The sequence below is a fragment of the Pan troglodytes genome, chromosome 8 (assembly GCF_028858775.2).
Source record: "Pan troglodytes isolate AG18354 chromosome 8, NHGRI_mPanTro3-v2.0_pri, whole genome shotgun sequence".
NCBI classification, from domain to species: Eukaryota; Metazoa; Chordata; class Mammalia; order Primates; family Hominidae; genus Pan; species Pan troglodytes.
The window spans coordinates 100,076,678-100,097,394 of NC_072406.2; the positions used below are offsets into that span (position 1 = coordinate 100,076,678).

General features: G+C 38.7%; 2 protein-coding genes across 6 annotated transcripts in view; one reads left to right on the forward strand and one right to left on the reverse strand.

Moving 5' to 3' along the window:
• Positions 1-1,793: 1,793 nt before the first annotated feature.
• KLLN (killin, p53 regulated DNA replication inhibitor) lies at positions 1,794-6,167 on the reverse strand. Its single transcript, XM_003312681.6, has one exon. It carries the CDS (start codon positions 5,118-5,120, stop codon positions 4,584-4,586), a length of 537 nt encoding a protein of 178 aa, XP_003312729.1. The 5' UTR covers positions 5,121-6,167; the 3' UTR covers positions 1,794-4,583.
• A 71-nt stretch (positions 6,168-6,238) lies between these two features.
• PTEN (phosphatase and tensin homolog) overlaps positions 6,239-20,717 on the forward strand; it is a 104,923-nt gene continuing 90,444 nt past the window's right edge. For 3 of the 5 annotated variants that reach the window (XM_016918822.4, XM_054659760.2, XM_016918820.4), the window contains exon 1: positions 6,756-7,182. In XM_016918822.4, the coding sequence (XP_016774311.1) occupies positions 7,104-7,182 (79 nt within the window). In that variant the 5' untranslated portion in view covers positions 6,756-7,103. Of the gene's footprint in view, positions 6,520-6,755; positions 7,183-18,043; positions 18,126-20,717 lie in introns of those variants that run through there. The other 2 variants (XM_054659762.2, XM_063780859.1) reach the window with 2 other exon arrangements.

The window sequence follows — 20,717 nt, forward strand, 5'->3', positions numbered from 1 at the left end:
TGACCCTAGCTAATGTCACTGGGGAGCCGACCTGTCCAGCTGTGCCCTTCCCCAATTGCAGAATTGTGAGGAAATAAATGGTGGTAGTTGTTTTGAGCCACTAAGTTTTAAGCGGCCCCCATGGTATCAGTTCAGGTCAGACATGTGCTTTATTCTGCTGTGAGTTTGGCTGGGTCTGGAATGTCCAAGATGGCTTCCCACATGTCTGGGACCTCAGTTAAAGTAGCTAAAATGGTTAGGGACTCCTTTCTTGCTGTGGTTGCTCATCATTCAGTGGTCCAGCCCAAGCTTCTTTACACAGTGCCTGGGTCCCAAGAGGAAGACAACAGAAAGTTTTAAGGTAATTTATTATGCATCAATAGATAATTGAAAACAATTATCCAGCCAGGTGCAGTGGCTCACACCTGTAATCTCAGCACTTTGGGAGGTGGAGGTGGGCAGATCCCTTCAGGCCAGGAGTTCAAGACCAGCCTGGCCAACATGGCGAAACCCCGTCTCTACTAAAAAAACAAAAAATTTGCCAGGCATAGTGGTGCATGCCTGTCATCCCAGCTACTCGGGAGACTGAGGCAGCAGAATTGCTTAAACACCTCGGGAGGTGGAGGTTGCAGTGAGCTGAGATTGTGCTACTGCACTCCAGACTGGGCAACAGAGCGAGACTGTCTCAAAAACAAAACAATTATCAAATGTCAGGGTATCTTCCTATTGCTTTACCTTTACTCTGTGGGCTGGGAAGAAGTTGTAACAATGTCAGCCATAGAAGTCAAGTTTTCAATGCAGACTAAATTCCATGACAGTGAACACTATATGCCATAGTAGTCACTGCTCTGTCCATAGAGGTTAGAACAGTATTGCCACTTAATAGGCTCCCAAATATTTGTTGATTGAATCATTAAATAAATGAATTGAGATAAGATCCCCTACCCTCAAGAGGATGGACAAAAAAGATTCTTTAAATGGAGTGTGGAGTCTTAATAAGGGAAAAGAAGTAAAGAAAAAGCAGATAAGCTCTAAGTCTTCCTTTTTTCATGGTCCAGGGCTATTTGTCCCATGCATTTTCTCTTTGAAAAAGGTGCTGTTTTTTGTGATGCCTTAGAGGCCAGAAGGATGTTTTGAAGGGGAAAATTGTAGGAGTTAGGCAGAGCAGGGTTTTGGCTCCTTCTCAATGTCCCTCTACCTAGACAAATTCGGGCTATTCTGCAGAGGTTGCAGTGAGCCATGATCATGTCACTGCACTCCAGCCTGAGGAACAGAGGGAGACTCCGTCTCAAAAAAAAAAAAAAAAAAAAAAAAAAAAAAAAAAAATTCGGCCTATTCTATGAAGCACCTGGTAGGTGTCCCAATATTTTCTGGTATATGGGAATTACCTTTTTCTATTATTGGAAGGTCTAAAAAGCAAACTATGTGCTCCATATGGCTAGAGTTAGTATTAAGGGGACCAAGTAGAATAATTGGTAGCTAGTGTTAGCTTGGAGACTAACATAGTCAAAGCTGTCTTGTCATGTTAGGTCTTTTTTATTTGTATTGCTCCACGGTCCAAGACAAAATTTCTGAATGCCACTTGGACACAGTGAGTACCTGGTCTGCTCTGTTGTTCTCAGGAGCAACCAACTCAACCCTTATTTCTCTGAGAATGATGATTTCATACAGCACATCTCTCTACCAAGATGTGAAAGATGACACCATGGCATCTGAAATAGCTTCAGGAGAGATTTGGGACATGGGAAGCTTGTAGACAATAATGGAAAATTCTCTTTTAGAATATAGTTACTTGTATGACCCACAGTAGCACCTTTTGGAGAATGTCTTAAAATTATCTTTATTGAAAGAACAATAATGTTTGTTATTAGGATAAATGAAATAAGGGGAGAACCTCAGACCCTTGGAACAATGGGTTTACATTCAATCCAATGATTATTATGTTTTTATATTCTGTATTATTTAGAAAACAGTAGTTAAACAGACAGAAATACAGAAGATTGTTTAAAAATTAAAGCTATTGAGTTAGATCCCTTTTTGAAAGGTCAGTGTATGGGAGATGAGAAAGGCACTATAGAGATCAGAGTGTTTACACAAAAGACATCTTAGCAGATGACCTACAAAGAGCACATCAAGTATTTATATCATCCACATCAAGTTGCTGGTCATTTCGCTTATCAAAGAAAATAAGAAAGAAATTTTCTTTCGACATTATTTTGGTGTAGTAACAATAGAGTTTTGGAATCAGCTGTTAGAAATGATAATTAAAGCTGGTTTATCATGCTTACTAATCAATCTACATAGTCACCCTGAAGCTTTATATAATTGTCCCTTTGTTACAAGCTTCTACTTCTCCCTATGGTATTCTGGTTCTGAATCCAGACAGGTAAAGAACTAAGTATGGCCGGGCGCGGTGGCTCACGCCTGTAATCCCAGCACTTTGGGAGGCCGTGGCGGGCAGATCACGAGGTCAGGAGATCGAGACCATCCTGACCAACATGGTGAAACCCTGTCTTTACTAAACTACAAAAAATTAGCCCGGCATGATGTTGTGCGCCTGTAGTCTCAGCTACTCGGGAGGCTGAGGCAGGGGAATTGCTTGAACCCGGGAGGCAGAGGTTGCAGTGAACCGAGATCTTGCCACTGCACTCCAGCCTGTGAGACTCCGTCTCAAAAAAAGAAAAAAGAAGAAAAAAAAAAAAAGAACTGAAGTGCTTGGAGACCAGTGTATTGTAATATCTATACAGCCAAGCAGGTATTTTCAACTGAACTTTAAAAAAGTACTATTTTTGAAACTATCTTTAGTTTAGATAGGGCCAGCCATTTGGGTAGAAAGGTAAAGAAAAACAAAAAATTGGAAAAGGATGCATCAGTATTTCTTTCAGAAACAACTTAACACTAGGAACAGAAGGAGGATTTATTCACCCACTCCTAATAACCACCTGATGTTGCTGTTGGGCTGGCCAAATATCTGCCAACATTGATGATCCTTTCATTCACCACTAGAGAGAAGTAGAGGGACCTGATGTTTAGAGAAGCAGTAAAACCCATTTCCCATTTTCTTTCTTCAGCCAGGTGGAAGTACTTGGAGGCTGGTCTCATATTCTAGCACTTTAGTGCTGGTGATGCAGATTATCTCTGCTCCAGAGTAACTCTGTGCCATGGAATCCAAGAGGATTCTGTCGCACCAGGACAGGAATGCACCCTTGTTTCATTTGCTTCCATGAAAGCAGATTTCAGAGATTCTCAGATGCTATGAGACTAATTGTCACTTAGGGTAGGCTCCAGGGGAGGGGCAGAGTAGGGCAGTGCTAATAACAGGGACTCTGGAGACAAGATCAGCAATCTAAGAAACAAATGTGAGACATTTTACCCCTCCCTAATCTACTCCCCTTTTAAAAGTTCATCTTCATTTTCCCTTTTTCTACCACGCAGTAATTGATAATTAAACACAGCTCTGGTTTTTACCATGCAATCTAGTAGAACACCTAGACATCAGGAACTCCTTATCTTTGGTTATTTATACAATAATGAAATCTGTAGTTCACCCTAGGCTGTGTGGACAGTATCTGCATCTCTGGAAATCAACTGGAGGCCTTTCTCTTATTCTTTTCCGGTTGCTTTCCATTTCCTTTTCCACTGTGGTCCTTGCCTTTCCCAAGCTGACCAGAACTATGCACAAAACCAGTCTTCAATAAATATCAACACTGAAGCTTCAGCAGGTTGTTAACTCCTGCACAGCTATCTTAAATGCTGTATATAAGTGCAAAGTTTTATGGAGCCTCAGAGGTCTCTAAGAACACTGTAAATATCCCAGGTTTAATTAGTAGTCCCGGAGTTAGGTAATGGCCTGTGGCTTTCTGCGCTAGGTCTCTTGAGGTTTCTAGTCTTCAGAGGTTGCCTGCAACTATGATGTGCACATATACAGTACTCTTTCTCAAATACAGCATAAATCCTCTTTAGACTTTGCTAGGCACTTAAAATTATTGAACACACATGCAGATTGATTCTCATTCTCTCAAAGTTTGAAAAACAACTCAGTGCTTCAACCTAGGTCTCGTTAGATATTTTTTGACTCAAATTGTCGTCTGTAGTTCTGCTTCCTAAGGGAAATGAAAAAACAATAAATTCCCAGACTGGTGTTGATGCTCATTCTCTTTAAGCGGGTCGACTACTTGCTTTGTAGATCCTTGACGGGTGGGGTGCGGGGTAGGAGTGCGATCCAACTCTCAGCATTTCCGAATCAGCTCTCTCACGGTGACAGGTCAGCCCAATCGGGGCTGTAAGCAGACTTGACAGGTTTGTTCTGGGCTGACGGCCATTGACTAGGTTCTCAGACCAGATAAGTCACTTGGCTGAGTCTACAGTAGGTGGGGCGCGCTCACCAGCTCAGGGGTAGTGACTGGACGTTTGTTGCAACATCGGAGAATGCACGCTCTGGGCTGCAGCAGGAGATACCCTCAAGCACAGAACCAAAAGGGTTCACCCTAAGCGGCAGGGCATCAGCGATGGAGAGGCCCGAGACCCCTAGCGCCCAGCTCCTTTTCCCACGTTTGGGAAGGCGCAGAATAGGTCGATGTAGAGCAAGGAGTGAGTCTCAGGTCTCAGTCCTTTGGCTTGCTCTTAGGGTAGCAGGCGAGGAGTGGCACCAGTTTGGGGACTCTCTCCCCGCGTTCTGTAAGAATCGGCGGCAGCCAGCAGGCGGGGAGGCGGGGGCACGTGTTTGGATGTGGGTGCTTGTGTAACCAGCTCCCCAAGCGCCAGCCCCGACAGCGCTCCTTCGGGAGGCTGGTCCGAGCCCCTGTTTCCGCCGCGGCGCAGGAAGGGTTGGGGTTCCGCTGCCTGCACCAGGCAAGAGCACCCCGAGCAAAGGAAGAAGACGACTTGCCTCCAGAGCTATCACTGGGGAGTGGGAATTTGGAAAGTTCCCCAACTAGGGACACACGTGACCTCCTTCGGAAAGTAGTTCCGACTGTGGCCCGTGTATCCTTCCACCTCCTTTTGAACCCTCCTAGGTCTCCTCGCCCCGCCCACTCGCTGGGCTGCAGCTTCCTACCGTTCCGTACTTTCCACTCAACCCGGTAACCCCAAACGTGCACGGTCCGGCCGGGGCGCGCGGAGCCTGGCCCCGGGCGATCCATCCTGCCGGGTTTTCACGGCGGCCAAGGGGGGGCGGGGCTAGGTGGTCTCTGAGAACCGAGCTTGACTCCGACGCCGCGAACCGACCTGGAGCCCGAGGGGGAAAGATGCTCGACTCTCTTGGGGGCACCGGAGCGGGCGCAGGAGAGGCCTGCGGGGTGCGTCCCACTCACAGGGATCCTCTTTCAGTTCATTTAGATAGGTGCCCTTTGGGCCCTTGAAATTCAAAGGCTATGTGTTCACATTCAGCACGCTCGGCTGAGAGCTTTCATTTTTAGGGCAAACGAGCCGAGTTACCGGGGAAGCGAGAGGTGGGGCGCTGCAAGGGAGCCGGATGAGGTGATACATGCTGGCGACACAATAGCAGGTTGCTCTTTGTGCTAAGACTGACACCATGAGGACACAGATTTGGGGGAAGGGGGAATCTCTAGGCAAAGGCTGTTACAGTCAAATCTCTGCGAACGATTGTGATCCGACAGCGGTGCAAAAGGAAAGAGCGAATGCAGTCCACGCCGCGGAAATCTAGGGGTAGAGGCAAGGGGGGAGGGTATTCCCCTTGCAGGGACCGTCCCTGCATTTCCCTCTACACTGAGTAGCGTGGTCACCTGGTCCTTTTCACCTGTGCACAGGTAACCTCAGACTCGAGTCAGTGACACTGCTCAACGCACCCATCTCAGCTTTCATCATCAGTCCCCCACCCCCGCCCCACAACAGCCTACCCTGCCTCCGGCTGGGTTTCTGGGCAGAGGCCGAGGCTTAGCTCGTTATCCTCGCCTCGCGTTGCTGCAAAAGCCGCAGCAAGTGCAGCTGCAGGCGGGCGGCTGGGAACCCGCCCGAGCAAGCCCCAGGCAGCTACACTGGGCATGCTCAGTAGAGCCTGCGGCTTGGGGGCTCTGCGCTCGCACCCAGAGCTATCGCTCTACCCCCTCCTACCGCCCCCTGCCCTACCCTGCCCTCCCCTCGCCCGGCGCGGTCCCGTCCGCCTCTCGCTCGCCTCCCGCCTCCCCTCGGTCTCCCGAGGCGCCCGGGCTCCCGGCGCGGCGGCGGAGGGGGCGGGCAGGCCGGCGGGCGGTGATGTGGCGGGACTCTTTATGCGCTGCGGCAGGATACGCGCTCGGGCGCTGGGACGCGACTGCGCTCAGTTCTCTCCTCTCGGAAGCTGCAGCCATGATGGAAGTTTGAGAGTTGAGCCGCTGTGAGGCGAGGCCGGGCTCAGGCGAGGGAGATGAGAGACGGCGGCGGCCACGGCCCGGAGCCCCTCTCAGCGCCTGTGAGCAGCCGCGGGGGCAGCGCCCTCGGGGAGCCGGCCGGCCTGCGGCGGCGGCAGCGGCGGCGTTTCTCGCCTCCTCTTCGTCTTTTCTAACCGTGCAGCCTCTTCCTCGGCTTCTCCTGAAAGGGAAGGTGGAAGCCGTGGGCTCGGGCGGGAGCCGGCTGAGGCGCGGCGGCGGCGGCACCTCCCGCTCCTGGAGCGGGGGGGAGAAGCGGCGGCGGCGGCGGCGGCCGCGGCGGCTGCAGCTCCAGGGAGGGGGTCTGAGTCGCCTGTCACCATTTCCAGGGCTGGGAACGCCGGAGAGTTGGTCTCTCCCCTTCTACTGCCTCCAACACGGCGGCGGCGGCGGCGGCACATCCAGGGACCCGGGCCGGTTTTAAACCTCCCGTCCGCCGCCGCCGCACCCCCCGTGGCCCGGGCTCCGGAGGCCGCCGGAGGAGGCAGCCGTTCGGAGGATTATTCGTCTTCTCCCCATTCCGCTGCCGCCGCTGCCAGGCCTCTGGCTGCTGAGGAGAAGCAGGCCCAGTCGCTGCAACCATCCGGCAGCCGCCGCAGCAGCCATTACCCGGCTGCGGTCCAGAGCCAAGCGGCGGCAGAGCGAGGGGCATCAGCTACCGCCAAGTCCAGAGCCATTTCCATCCTGCAGAAGAAGCCCCGCCACCAGCAGCTTCTGCCATCTCTCTCCTCCTTTTTCTTCAGCCACAGGCTCCCAGACATGACAGCCATCATCAAAGAGATCGTTAGCAGAAACAAAAGGAGATATCAAGAGGATGGATTCGACTTAGACTTGACCTGTATCCATTTCTGCGGCTGCTCTTTACCTTTCTGTCACTCTCTTAGAACGTGGGAGTAGACGGATGCGAAAATGGCCGTAGTTTGGGTGACTATAACATTTAACCCTGGTCAGGTTGCTAGGTCATATATTTTGTGTTTCCTTTCTGTGTATTCAACCTAGGGTGTGTTTGGCTAGACGGAACTCTTGCCTGGTTGCAAGTGTCAAGCCACCGATTGCTTTCTTAGGCTATCTATATGGTCTCTTCCTGAGGGCTATTGTCCGTTAATACAGAATACAGTACACTGTTAGTGGATTAGCGAGCTCGGTAATCCGGTCTCCTAAATGAACAAAAAAGTAGACGCTTTTTGAGGTTGAGCATATTTCGATTAAATCTTGGCTTAGGCCCTAGATCAAGGGTTTAGATCAGAATAAAATGAAAATTAGTGTTGCACGTACGCATATTGCATCAGAATCTTGCAGTGATTGTTTTAGTTTCCTGAGTTGCATTGATAGATTCTTTTAAAATATGACTGATTTGCATAACTTTAGAAGCAGAATCATTTTCAGTATATATGGTGCACATTGAGGGCAAAAAGTAGTTTTGTTAATGTTTAAACTTAAGTTACCTACAACTTTGAACTGTATGTAGAAGTTTTGTAGTTTGAAATCAATAGTGCCATAATATACCTTATAAGGCGTTCTTACTAGATCTTTGTTATATTTACCTTTTTCTCTCCCTATGGGGTGATGTAGGATAGTGCTTGAAATTTGCACTTCAGTAGCATTTAATGTTCAGTGCTCTTGTCATAAACATAGAATGGATATTGAGTAGTTTTTGATCCCAGATGGCAATGTGTAGGTTCAAGGGTATTGTGTGTAGCAAGTGAAGATTGCAGAAATAAAACTTCAGTTCATGCTTGAAATTTAAGTATTGTTGTGATGCCAGAATTGCTGCTCACCGTTTTTAGGTTTCAGGTCCTCTGACACCTTTTGGTATCGTTAATTTTACTGATTTGTGTAGAATGTCAGTTGTATTTTACCAGCTAATATCTAGAAATGCTGGCAAGAGGGGTTTACTCCAACTTTAGATTGTAGGTATGTTAGCTTTTTTCATACAGTGTATTAAATTTACTGAGTCAGCTTGCTGAATAAGACAGAAGCCCAAGAATTTTAACAGTGTGTAGCTTTAGTTGTCTAAAAGTTAGGCCTTCGGGCTTCAAAAGTTAGTGGTCATCGAAAAGCATTAATCTTTGCAGTTTCGGGTACAACACATTGGTTTTGATTAGGGATGGGGATGGGGCCCTCTTTTTGCAGAATGGGGAAAGTATTGACAGGAATTGAGAGCTATTGGTAGGCCAGTGTATAAGGTATGTGAAAACAGAATTAAGTTATTGGTCTGAAGTGACTGAAGCATTTAGGCTCTATCAAGGCCTAAAATTTGGTAATATGAGTTTGGTAATGCGAATTGTGGCAGTGGACAATATTTAGTTAAAATTATGTAATTGCGTAAGTACTAGCACAGTATTTTTAATAAAAGTTATTTCTTAGCAAATGTCAGTTGCATTTTGTCTAAAGGTAGAGTGACACTACAGTGTCTATATGTCCTGCTAAAAATTGTGGGGAATATTTTTTTTTTAAGACAGCGTTTATATCGGGAGAGGTTTTATTCCGTTGGATTATGTTAGCTGCATATAAATGTGCACAGTTAATTTTGCCCAAGTTTTTGTTTTGAAATGAATGTAAAACTTACTGAAGAAGTAGCTTCCCAAAATTTAGTTTTCTGTTAAGCCAAAAATATTATTTTAAAAGAGTATTTGCAAATTTTGAAGTTGACATTAATTGAAAATGTTACTAAGGCTAAACTGGACCCGCTTGCCCAGAAGATAATTATGGAAAAACTCTTTTGTGACTTCCAAAGCAGTCTACTATTAGCATGAATTACTGACAGTCATCCAAATATATAGGAACAAAAAATTAAATGTTTATGTGACTTTGAAAAAAAAGCCTCTGAAGAAAATAATTGAATGCTGTCTGGGAGACAGATTTCTTTCAGCACTTAAAGTACATAACACACTACTTTTACTTTTCCCACTTGATTTAAAATTATCAGGGTTATTAAGACCTTAAAATTATTTTACCAGGTTTTTACATGTGAGCTGTGACATGACTGGCATTTTCTTTGATTTCAGCGTATGTGGGTCTCTACACATGAAATTTGTGTGACTTAAAACTTTCTCTAAAACTGTACTTTTAGTTATGATATGCATAGAAAGCAGTATCAAATATTGCGTCAAATGACTAATAACACTTAATTTCTAGAGTTGTGGTTTTATTGAGCCAAAAGTTGATATGAAAAAAAGTCAATAAGGAAAGTCAGTGAAGTGCTTGCTTTTTTGATAATTGCACTCCCAATAATTTTAATATTCCAACGTACTTGGTTTGCTTGTTTTCACGTTAGTGTTTTCTGTTTATTGGAGTGGGAAGGCATTAAAATTGTCATTGAAGACTTTGTCTTTGACATGTTGTAGTATTTATTTCAGCAACTAACCTGTGAAAAGTTAAATTCCTTTATGAAAGTAGTGATTGGAGTATTTTTATCTGATAAAGATTAATAATGAAGCCATTTCTCCGAGGAAAATTGAGGACAATAATTCAGTTTTAAAATATTATCGCAAAATTAAATTATTCTAAAAATTTGTTAGTAGGGTTATACACTTAATATTAGTCTGAAATATAGTGCTGAATTTGAGACTATAGAAAAATTAAGTGTATTTAGGGTATGTGGAAACGTTAGGCTTCTGTTGTATTTTTATTGTTTGGTAGATTTGCCTCTTCAAATAAATGTTCACAGGGAATACTTTTAACTTGTAGAGAGTACAGTGACTATTGAAGTTACCTAAATTACCTCAAGGTAAGTGATTACTGAAATTAATCATGAGGGTTTTAAAAAGTATTCTATTCATAACATTTATTTTACATTGTTTTGTATCTGCTAAGTTATATTTCCTGAAAAACATGACTGGACCACCTAATTGCTATATGATAACTTACAAACTTCATTTTTCATAGTGCTTATTCAAGTGTAAAGCACAACTGAAAGGAGTAATGTACAGTTTATATGAGGAAAAAGGAATTTTATTGCTGCCAGTGTAAAAGTTTGCACAGCAGTATAGTCATCAATGCAGATTTACATTGCTTATAATATACTAAGTAAATACTAAATGATTAAAGATAATAAAATATGGTGAGGTATAACCACCTTCATTTTAAACTTAGTTTTAGAAGATAGTAAAGAAAGATTCCTTTATTACCTTTTTAGAATTTTATTTTTAATAACATGGGAAAGGCAACTGGTGATATTTTAATTTTTGTATGGAACAGTGCATCTGCTTTCTCATAGCCACATAAAATACATAAACTTCTTAGTGTTATGAAATGGCTTACTTTTTGGAAGTGAAGAAGTCTTCAATTCTTATTTTCTAATGTTATTTTGAAATTTGCCTCCATTTGCTGTTTGTTCATTTGGTGATAGCGCCACACTTAAAAAAATATTTTAAGCCATTCTGAAGTAATCACTTCAGTGACTTTTAATGGAGGAGTATTTGTCATGGGAAATTCACTTCACAAAGTTTTAACATTAATTCACTTGAAGTAAACGTGCTGTTTTTAAATTTTCATCTCAATCTTTTAAGTAAGACGAAAGCTTAGGAAATCACTTTTATTATTGATATTGTGTGTGACTTCAGAGTTTGTAAAGAGAATTGTAGAAGTGTTGCATGCATATGACAATTTTCTGCTTAATTGAAATGTGAGGCCTCTGCCATACTACAAGGATTTAGCTTCCAGAAAATGTAATATTAACATAGCTTAAGAAATGTATTTTTTTTTTCTGTAGAAACCGTTGGGTTAAACAAACAGTTCAGAAGTTTTATTACATAGAACCCATTAGTTCTTACTCTTGTTACCTTTTTCTTCATTTTTTCTGTTAAACTTGATTTTCACAGTCAGCATTGAAGAATTCATCTTGTGGCCTGAATTCATTAAGAAAAGATGTTAGGATTTGTTCTGAAGATAGTGACTTAGGAAATTTGTGAGACTGGGGTCAGTCAGTTCTGTTTTACAATTGCTTTCTATTTGGTAGCTTTGAAATTAATGTAGTGGCTTATCAGAGAGAATAATGTTGAGGTTAGACTAACCTTAAATTGGTAAGGCTTTGCTGAGCAAACTGATAACTGTAAGTCTTTTATAGGGTGCATTACTGCCACATATACGTTCTTCCATAGGTGGTTAAAAGTATATTGGTCTATGTTTGGTGATTCTCTTTGTACATATTGAGTATATGCATTCACTAATGTAAAATAATTTGCCAAGAAAGGTGAAATTAGTATATTGTACTTGACTATTCACCTTTCCCTTAGTTTTTCGAATTTTTTTCATTGGTTGCAGAGGAAGTATTAGCAATTTCATTCTTTTAAAATAATTTGCACTGGAATAAATAAGTATCGGCAAATATAAGAAGAGTAACATAATTTAAGGGTGAATTAATTTTATTTGGGAAGTTTTAGTTCTGTATAGTTAAGGCAGATTCTTCATTTGCAACAGTTGACATTGGGACATGTGTGAACATCTTCAAGGTATTAGGACATCTTCAAGGCATTACTTTTTGGCAGTGTTGAGAATTTTTTTTTTTTTTTTTTTTTGAGATGGAATCTCGCTCTATTGCCCAGTCTGGGGTGCAGTGGCAGGATCTCGGCTCACTGGAACCTCTGCCTCCCAGGTTCAGGCGATTCTCCTGCCTGAACCTCCCAAGCAGCTGGGATTATAGGTGCATGCCACCACGCCCAGCTAGTTTTTATACTTTTAGTAGAGATGGGGTTTCACCACCTTGGCCAGGCTGGTCTCAAACTCCAGACCTCAAGTGATCCGCCTGCCTCGGCCTCCCGAAATGCTGGGATTACAGGCGTGAGCCACTGCGCCTGGCCAGTGTTGAGAATATTGAGAGATGGATATTGTAGCTGTACCTGCCATCAAAAGAATTTTCTTGACCTCCACATAGTGTGAAAAAGAAGACTGTTTACACATTATATTTTAAGTAATTATACACATAATTATTATCAGTACTCACCACTTCAAATATAAACAGTGAATCTAACCAGTGTTTGATTTCTGTGTGTGTATGTGTATACAAAGTTAGCAAACCTTTTATCTTAATATTTATTAAAAAACGAATTTTTGTTTCTTTAAAGAAAAGACTACCTTAGAGAATATTATTCTATAATTTTTAAATATGGTCAGATCTATTTTAAATTATGTTAAAATTTTGAGTATTACGTTTATCTATACTTTTAAGCGTATATACATTGTTTCATTTTAGATTTTAGGGAGGCAGTGTGGGCTCTGGAGCCAGACTGCTTGTTTTGTAATCCTGGATCTTCCATTTAGTAGCTGGATGACTTTGAGTAGGTTATTTAGATTTTCTCAATCTATTTTATCTGTAAAATGGGGATGATAATGGAACCTACCGCATACGTTTATCTTGAATAGTAAGTGAGATAATAATACGTAATTTCATTTAGCATAGTACCTGCCACATTGTAAATACTTAAATGGTAGCTACTGCTCTGAAAAACTGTAATTTCAGGTTATGTATGTAGGGAAATTATTTGTATTTTCATTTATGGTGTATGATTGTAACTGAATTTCCTCAGTTTGGGCCATGTTAGGATTTTAATCGTTTCAAGTTATAAGTGTTTTTAAAAATAAGGGTATTCCTTTAGGAAGTCTGGGTATGACATGTCTGTGATTTTGCTGTTTCATCACAAATGGGAAATAAATCTCTGCTAACTCAAACTGTTGACCAAAGTAAAATTAATTATGCCAATCAAAAACTATTTGCTTTAAAATATAAAAGGCAAAAACTTCCTATTAGCATAATGAAGTAGAAGTTTTAAACTTTGTTATAATCTTAAATTTTCTTTAGTGTTGAAGATAGGTCAACTTAACTATCATACATTTTTATTTACATAAAGTAAACTCTGCCTCAAATGTAATAAACTTAATATGAGTTATGTAAACTTTGGTCAATAGAGGTATATTTTTTAGCATTTCCTTTTGAAAATTTCAGCTTTTTGAAGGGAGTCTTGCAACTGAATGTCAAGTTACATTTATTACAATAAAATGGACACTTAATATAATCTGTAATGCATTAACATAATATGGGAACTTTTAAAGTATTCAATCTCTGTATTATTGTGTCCTGTTTCCACATTTGGCCAGGATTCTCAATATGATTTAGGCCCAAGACATGGGAAGAAAGAAGTAAAGAACTAAAGGATTTTTTTCTTCATTTTTTAAATTGAATATGGGGAAAGATGGAATAAGCTTATCTGTCCAGTAAAGGCCATTATGTGTACATAGGGATTATTATTTTCCCCCCCTTGGGCTGTACTGATTTCCCAGATGTACCACAGCACTCTTAGTAGTGAAGCACTTGACTTCTAGTGAGTGGATTTTGTGTGTGTGTGTTTTATATTGCAGAGTGAATACACTCTGTCTGATACTATGTGACTTTCTGATTATGTGATTTTTATGCATTTTATGTGTTTTGTAAACTAGCTGTATTTTTGGTCCATGTCTAGGTTGTAGAATTGAATTGTGCATTTTGGCATCTGAGCACAGCTGAGTTTTCTAAATCAATCTCTCTCCTTGCACCTAGTTTTTGCTTTAGATCACTACCTAAAACTTACTGTTGATTTAATATTAGAGCACTTAAGCATAGCTTTGACTTTTATTTCCTTTGATTTTTGTAGATTTTCAGGCTGAAGTACAATAAGGTTCTCTGTTCTTTACTAGTAATTGCAAAGATTGTATTCTGTGAATTTTATTTGTTTAATACTTTTGATCTTTTGAAGAGGATGTAATTATTTAAGGTATTATGAAATGCATTGTGATTTGAATTAGATACTCTTTGGAGATGGAGTTTTGCTGTTGTTGCCCAGGCTGGAGTGCAATGGTGCGATCTCGGCTCACCACAGCCTCCGCCTCCTGGGTTCAAGCGATTCTCTTGCCGCAGCCTCCCAAGTAGCTGGAATTACAGGCATGCGCCACCACGCCCGGCTAATTTTATATTTTTTTTCAGTAGAGATGGGGGGGTTTCTCCATGTTGGTCAGGCTGGCCTCGAACTCTTGACCTCAGGTAATCTGCCTGTCTCAGCCTGCTAAAGTGCTGAGATTACAGGCATGAGCCACCGTGCCCAGCCTCAGATACTCTTTTAATTAGATGCGTTTAAAAATTTAACCCACCATTGCTGGCATGAATAGATGTATTTTTAGAGTGATTCATAAATATCATATACATGTTTAAAGTTACAAACTTTTTGCTTATTTCAAAATGCAGGATTCTTTTCCATTTAAAATTCCCTCTCCTTGTGAGACTTCTTTTTGAGTATTCTGGTTACTCTAAACTGATTGGAGATGAAATTAGATAGAATTGAAAACTGTACTTTTAAAATGAAATTTTGGGGATGTCATTAAGCTTGATTTTTTAGGTTTTTTTTTTTAGTGTGTATTATAAATTATTTTACACTGATTGTCAGTGATAAAATGGAATGCCTGGGATTTTTTAAAATTTATTTTATTCATTTTTATAAGGTAAAAACAGTGTTTTGTTAGGCTTAATTTGACCATGTTGTAAAATTTATTGTATACCTTGAAAGAATCATTTATGAAAGATACTGAATTAGCTAATATATACTCTGTCTTATGTAGTTTTTGATTAACAATACACTTTTTAAATCATTAGCTCATTTGATTTTGCAAAGAAGAACAGGTAACCTAAGAGGCAGACAGAACAGGCATTACTTTTATTTTTCTTTCTTTTTTATTTTATTTTATTTTATTTATTTATTTATTTATTTATTTTTTGCAGCTTAGGAATTGTAGCTCCAGTGGAATCAGTATCTTGTTAATGGCTAGTGAAAGATTGAGTCTGAAGAAGGATGCAGGACTTTTTTGGCAATTGGTGCAGTATTTTTCCCATTATGTTACATGAGTGGTTCTTAAACTTCAGTGTGTTAGAACAACCTGAAGGGCTTATTAAGCTATGGATTGCTTACTCCACCCTCTTAGAGGTTCTGATTCAGTAGGTCTGGATTGGGACCTGAGAATTTTTATTTCTTAGAAGTTTTCAAGTGATTCTGATGCTGGTGGTCTGGGGATCACACTTTGAGGACCACCAGTGAACATTCTCTCCCACCAAGCAAACCCTTAACATGTTATACTCCTTTAGGTTATTAGAATTTATACATGCATTATTTCATTTGACCTGTAAACTCTTAAGTAACTTTGCATGGAAAATGTTATCCTGATTTTATAGACGAGATAGTGAGTTTAGAAAGGCAGTATGGTGGAATGGAGCATAGATTTGGAGTTGGCTAGACCTAAAGTCCAGATTAAATCTCTGCTCAAGGCTGGGTGTGGTGGCTCATGCCTGTAATCCCAGTGCTTTGGGAGGCCAACGCTGGCAGATTGCTTGAGTCCGGAAGTTCGAGACCAGTCTGGGCAACATAGGGAGACCCTGTCTCTACAAAAAAAAAATACAAAAATTAATTGGGTGTTATAGTGCTCATTGGTAGTTCCAGCTACTGAGGAGGCTGAGGTGGGATCACCTGAGACTGGGACTTTGAGGCTGCATTGAGCTGTGATTGGGACACTGTACTCCTGCCTGGGTGACAGAGTGAGACCCTCTCTCAAAAATAAATAAATAAATACATCCCCGCTCAGCCACTTATCAGTTATGTAGATACACTGCCTAACCTTAGTGAACCCTGTTTCGACAACTCCAAAATGGGAGTAAAAATCCTAAACTTGTACAGTGGTTTTTTAGTTTTGTTAAAAGTACAGGTGAGGTTTTTTTCAGAGTATTGGTTGCCATCTGAGAGTGATCCCCTTTCACCTCCTCTAGGACTTTTAGCATTTTCTGGAGACATTTTGGTGGTCACAGCTGGGGTGGTAGAGTGTGCTATTGGCTAGGGGCTTGAAGCCAGTGATGCTGCTTAACATCCTATATGGCACAAGACCCCTCCCCATCAACAAAGAATTATCTAGCCCAAAATGCTGTGTAAAATGTCTGGTATATAATAAGTATAATATTTGATGAAAATCAGTAACTTTGCCCCCAGGTGTGATATTTAAGAAGGTCAACTTACTAAATCAGTGATGGAGTTAGTCCTAACGTCTGGGTTTTCTGACTGCTGCTAGGCCAGTATTCTTTATATGATAATAAGAACTTTGTCCACAGAAGATATCCCTAATAACAAAAAAGGTTTATTTGAAGAGGGCTCATGTGTTCTTTGGCTGATTGTGAAAGTGTTGCTTTGAACTTCTGTTAGAAAAGGTTGAAGATGTTTTCCGTAAGTGTTTTTAATACTGTGCATAGTATTCAGAAGGATGTTTAATTTTTTTTTTTTAATTTTGCTAGTAGTTTTTAAAGTAATCCTTTTTCCTTTAATTATGTAGTTGTTGAACTGTTGGGAGTTACTTTTCTCTTACTATTTTGTTATTTAATGTATTCTTTGACCTTATGCTTTTTTATTCTAAAGCTGCTTTTATTATAGTCAGATATGATGAAGTTAAATGTACAATGTAAAATTGCAAATTTCCAACGAGCTATACAAACTTAAATATTTCTAAGTAAAGAAAATAGGGCTGACTCTAAGGTTCTTTGATCCATGTGTTGCATTCTTTTCTAGGCCCAAAATTTGCTATGCCAGCCTGTTGAATTAAAGTGCTTTATTTATCTAAATTAGAAACTTGTATTAAAGTGAAGTTTTAGAAAAAAAGAAACAAAATCGGAATGGAGTTTTGGGTTAGCCCAGAGATGGGAAGATGCCAAGAGGGTAGCTTTAGTGGATTCTGAATTTTTTGGTTTTGTTTTGTTTTTAGGGCAGGCAAATGTAATTACCAAAGGGTTCTAGGAATAGATTGCTGTGATTTGTTTTCTGTTTGCATGATTTTACAGTTTGCTTTGCCTCTCACTTTTGAATGCAGAATAAAATGTCAAGGCCTTATTTTTTTTTAAATTCTTAAGAAATTTAAGATTTGACTGTTAATTCCTTTTGAAATATGGGATATTTTGAGATACCAATTATTTAAGACAAATAGGACTCATTGTTACAATTCAGTTGAATAAGGCTTATGATGTTTATTTCAGTATATGAATGAAAACTATGTGCTTATTGTACTTAAGATAATTTCTTTTATTAAAAACATGACTAAAGAGAATTTTAAAAATCACCCACTGTCCTACTTCTCTAAAACTTAATGTTTTCATATTAGCTTCCAGTTTTGTTCATATGCATATACTTTAAAACCTAGTTCATGGTGAATTTAAGAGGGTGTTCTTTTTAAAAAACAATTTCCATTGCACTTTGTCGTTGCCTTAATTAAATGGTGAAATCATCAGAAATATTTATTTTCCTATACTTATACATTTATTAAGCTTGTTTCCATTTTTTTATTTTGTGATTTTTTAAGTGGATTTAAGATAACCTAAACATTAGAGAAGATTTTCATGGTTTTGATTCATGAAATCATAATGTTATACAAACCTAACTGAAGTGTTAGAGCCTTGAAGCTTTTTCCCCCTGAATTACATATAGTAATTCTACTTGTATTTAATACTGAAAGCATATTTTACTTATTTAAGTGAGACAAAGTAAAATTTAGCTGAATACTTTAGATCTATCATTTCCTTTTCCTGTTGTAAGAACATTACATTGTGTTGAAATTAAAGTGGATATAGAAGGTAATTAGAATAAACTGCCACATCATTTTTATAGTAAAGTGGTAATAACACTATTGCTTTCTGTTTTTTTAATCAGAAGGAGTATGGGCTTGTAATGATGTTACTGTTCCCTGAAGCATATTTTGAATGATACGGTTTATATTTGCACAGTTGCCCAGGTAATCATTGTGATATTAATTGATCAATTTGCTATTTATTTGCGTTTTAAATCAGTACTAGTATTTGTGCTTAAAAATTTTGCATATGTTTTATCAGATTTAATTTTTAAGTGTCAGATACTAAAATAACCTTAACTTTATTAAATTATAATTTTTTATCATGAGGTGGTATTCATTTATTCATATAGTTAGAACAAAAAATATTTAAAATATTGAAGTAGAAACAAATTAGTCTCTTTTTAATTAAAAGCCAGATTACTTGTTAGAGTAACATTTTCCCAAATGAGGTAAAATTGTTGCGACTGTTAAACTTAAGGAAATTTTGATCTAGGTGTGGTATATACCTTCTTGTGGGGTGCTAATGAAAACAGGTATGGCAAAAATATTTTGTTTGTGAGTGTATGCATTTATGCTTTTTGACAACCTAAGAAACACTCTTACATCTGAGTATCTTTCATGGACTAGCTGTAGGAAATCTATATAAAATAGCTTAGTATACTGAAAGTATGACATAGTTTTACATATCTAGATTGTGGTTGCGATTATATATAATACTATAAAATATGCTAACGTGTTGCTTAATAATACTATTTGGATTTTTTTTAATACTGAAAAGGTCACACAGATTGTGATTATTGTGTAGTGTCCAAGAACTAAGGCCTACCATCTGTTACTCAAATGTATGAAAAAGTTAAGATAATTTAGTGATATAAGTGGTTTTGACACCACTGTTTTTGGAATAATCTAATTATGATTTTTATAAAGACTAATATCAAATTTTAAACGTTTGCAAAAATGAAACCTAATAGTTATATTGTTATTTATATTTTTCTATTACAATACAGATACTGGCTGAGAACTAAAGATTGTGTAATAAACGCCTGGCCTTCAGTCATTTGGTTTTTTTTTTCCCTCGATTGTTTGGATAGTTAACTGGACATCATGTTTTAACTTGAGAAATTAAGTTATACAAGATTTTGATATTTTAAACTAGTTTTCCTAACTGGTTGAGATATATAAGAATTTAGTATTACAGGACTCAATCAGGGAACTGATTTAATAAGAATTTCTTAAAAATTTGTTTAAATATTTTTCAAGTTCTTTTCTTCATCTTCTACAACTTAATTCTTGTCTGTATGCAAATGAGCTTCCCCATTTAAAATTTTGCTGTTGCATTTTAGGCCACTATAGAAGTTGTTTCTTTAATTTTCACCCACAAGAATTTGGTCTTACCAAATTGTGTAAGTCTTTAAAATTGTGTATTTGGCTTAATATTATAGAATCTGATTGATTTAATCTACCTTGTTTCATTTAGTATGTTGACATTTTCTTGAGAAATTTGTTATGCCAAATGATTAACATAATAATATTTTAAGTTTAGATATGATTTTGAATTTACATTTTCAAATGCAACTTTGTGTCTGTGGCCTTTTTTTTTTTTTTTTTTAACAAGAAACATCTTGCCAATTTTCAGATTAATCTGTGAGGAAAGTAGATTGGTTTACTAGACTCAGTTTGTAGACTTTGGTGAGAACTGAATTGGAGGCTATGAAAAAAATACCTTTTGGGCCTTTCTGAATAGACATATATACATAAATTATATCTCTTACATTAAGTGAGGCACATATGTAGGTGAGATTTTTACCTGAATATTAAAAGTTTAAAAGTCGTTACCTATTCTGTTTACTTAATAGTATTTAAAGGGTGTGAGAGGTGTTATGTGTTTCTGTCCCTTGTTTTTATTCCTATCCCTCCCATCTAACTATTGGTACTTTTATCTTCCCAGGTATTAAACTTGTATGTTTTAAAAGCTTATTTACTGGTTGAAACGGTTAACTTAATTAGTTTTTTCTTTGAAGTTTCAGCCTAAATATTTTCTGTTTTTTTATATGTCCTTTAAATATGAAAATTCTACAGCTAATCATAATTAGTAATTGTACTTTTTCCCCTATTACAATAACTGGTTTCATAATAAAATGGTATCCCTTCAATAACAAGCATTTATAGTAGTTTATTAAAACTAAGGGTGTTATCTATTCAAACCAAGCAATGCAGACTTACTGTTGACTCTGTTAATATATTTTAAAATTGCATATTACTAAAATTTAAAATATGATTTTGACTAGTATTTTGGTGTATGTTATTTGAGATATTTTGATTATGCACTACTTAAGAATGAATTGTCAAGTATGATTATAAAGTTGATATAATAGTTAAAATAACCTTCAGTGGGAATAGGAATCATTTAATATTGTTAGATATTTGTATTATTAGAACAATCTTCTATGATTCTTACTAATATAGTAATGAATGACAGACAATATGTTGGCTTTCATATTTAAAAATTCACATGCATTTCTAGTTTATGTTTTTCTTCGACTAAAATTCTGCAGCACTTAGGCAAAGCTATTTTTACCAGTTGGAAAAAAAGTAAGTCATTTCCAACCAATTTTCCTGGCTTGTAGTATAGAATAAAGAGACTTGATTTTATTACATTAAAGCCAAATATAAAATGATGCAATCTAGCACACACTTGTTTGGAACTTTTCTCTTTTAAATATTCAAATTAAGAGGACGTTGAAAGGTAAATTT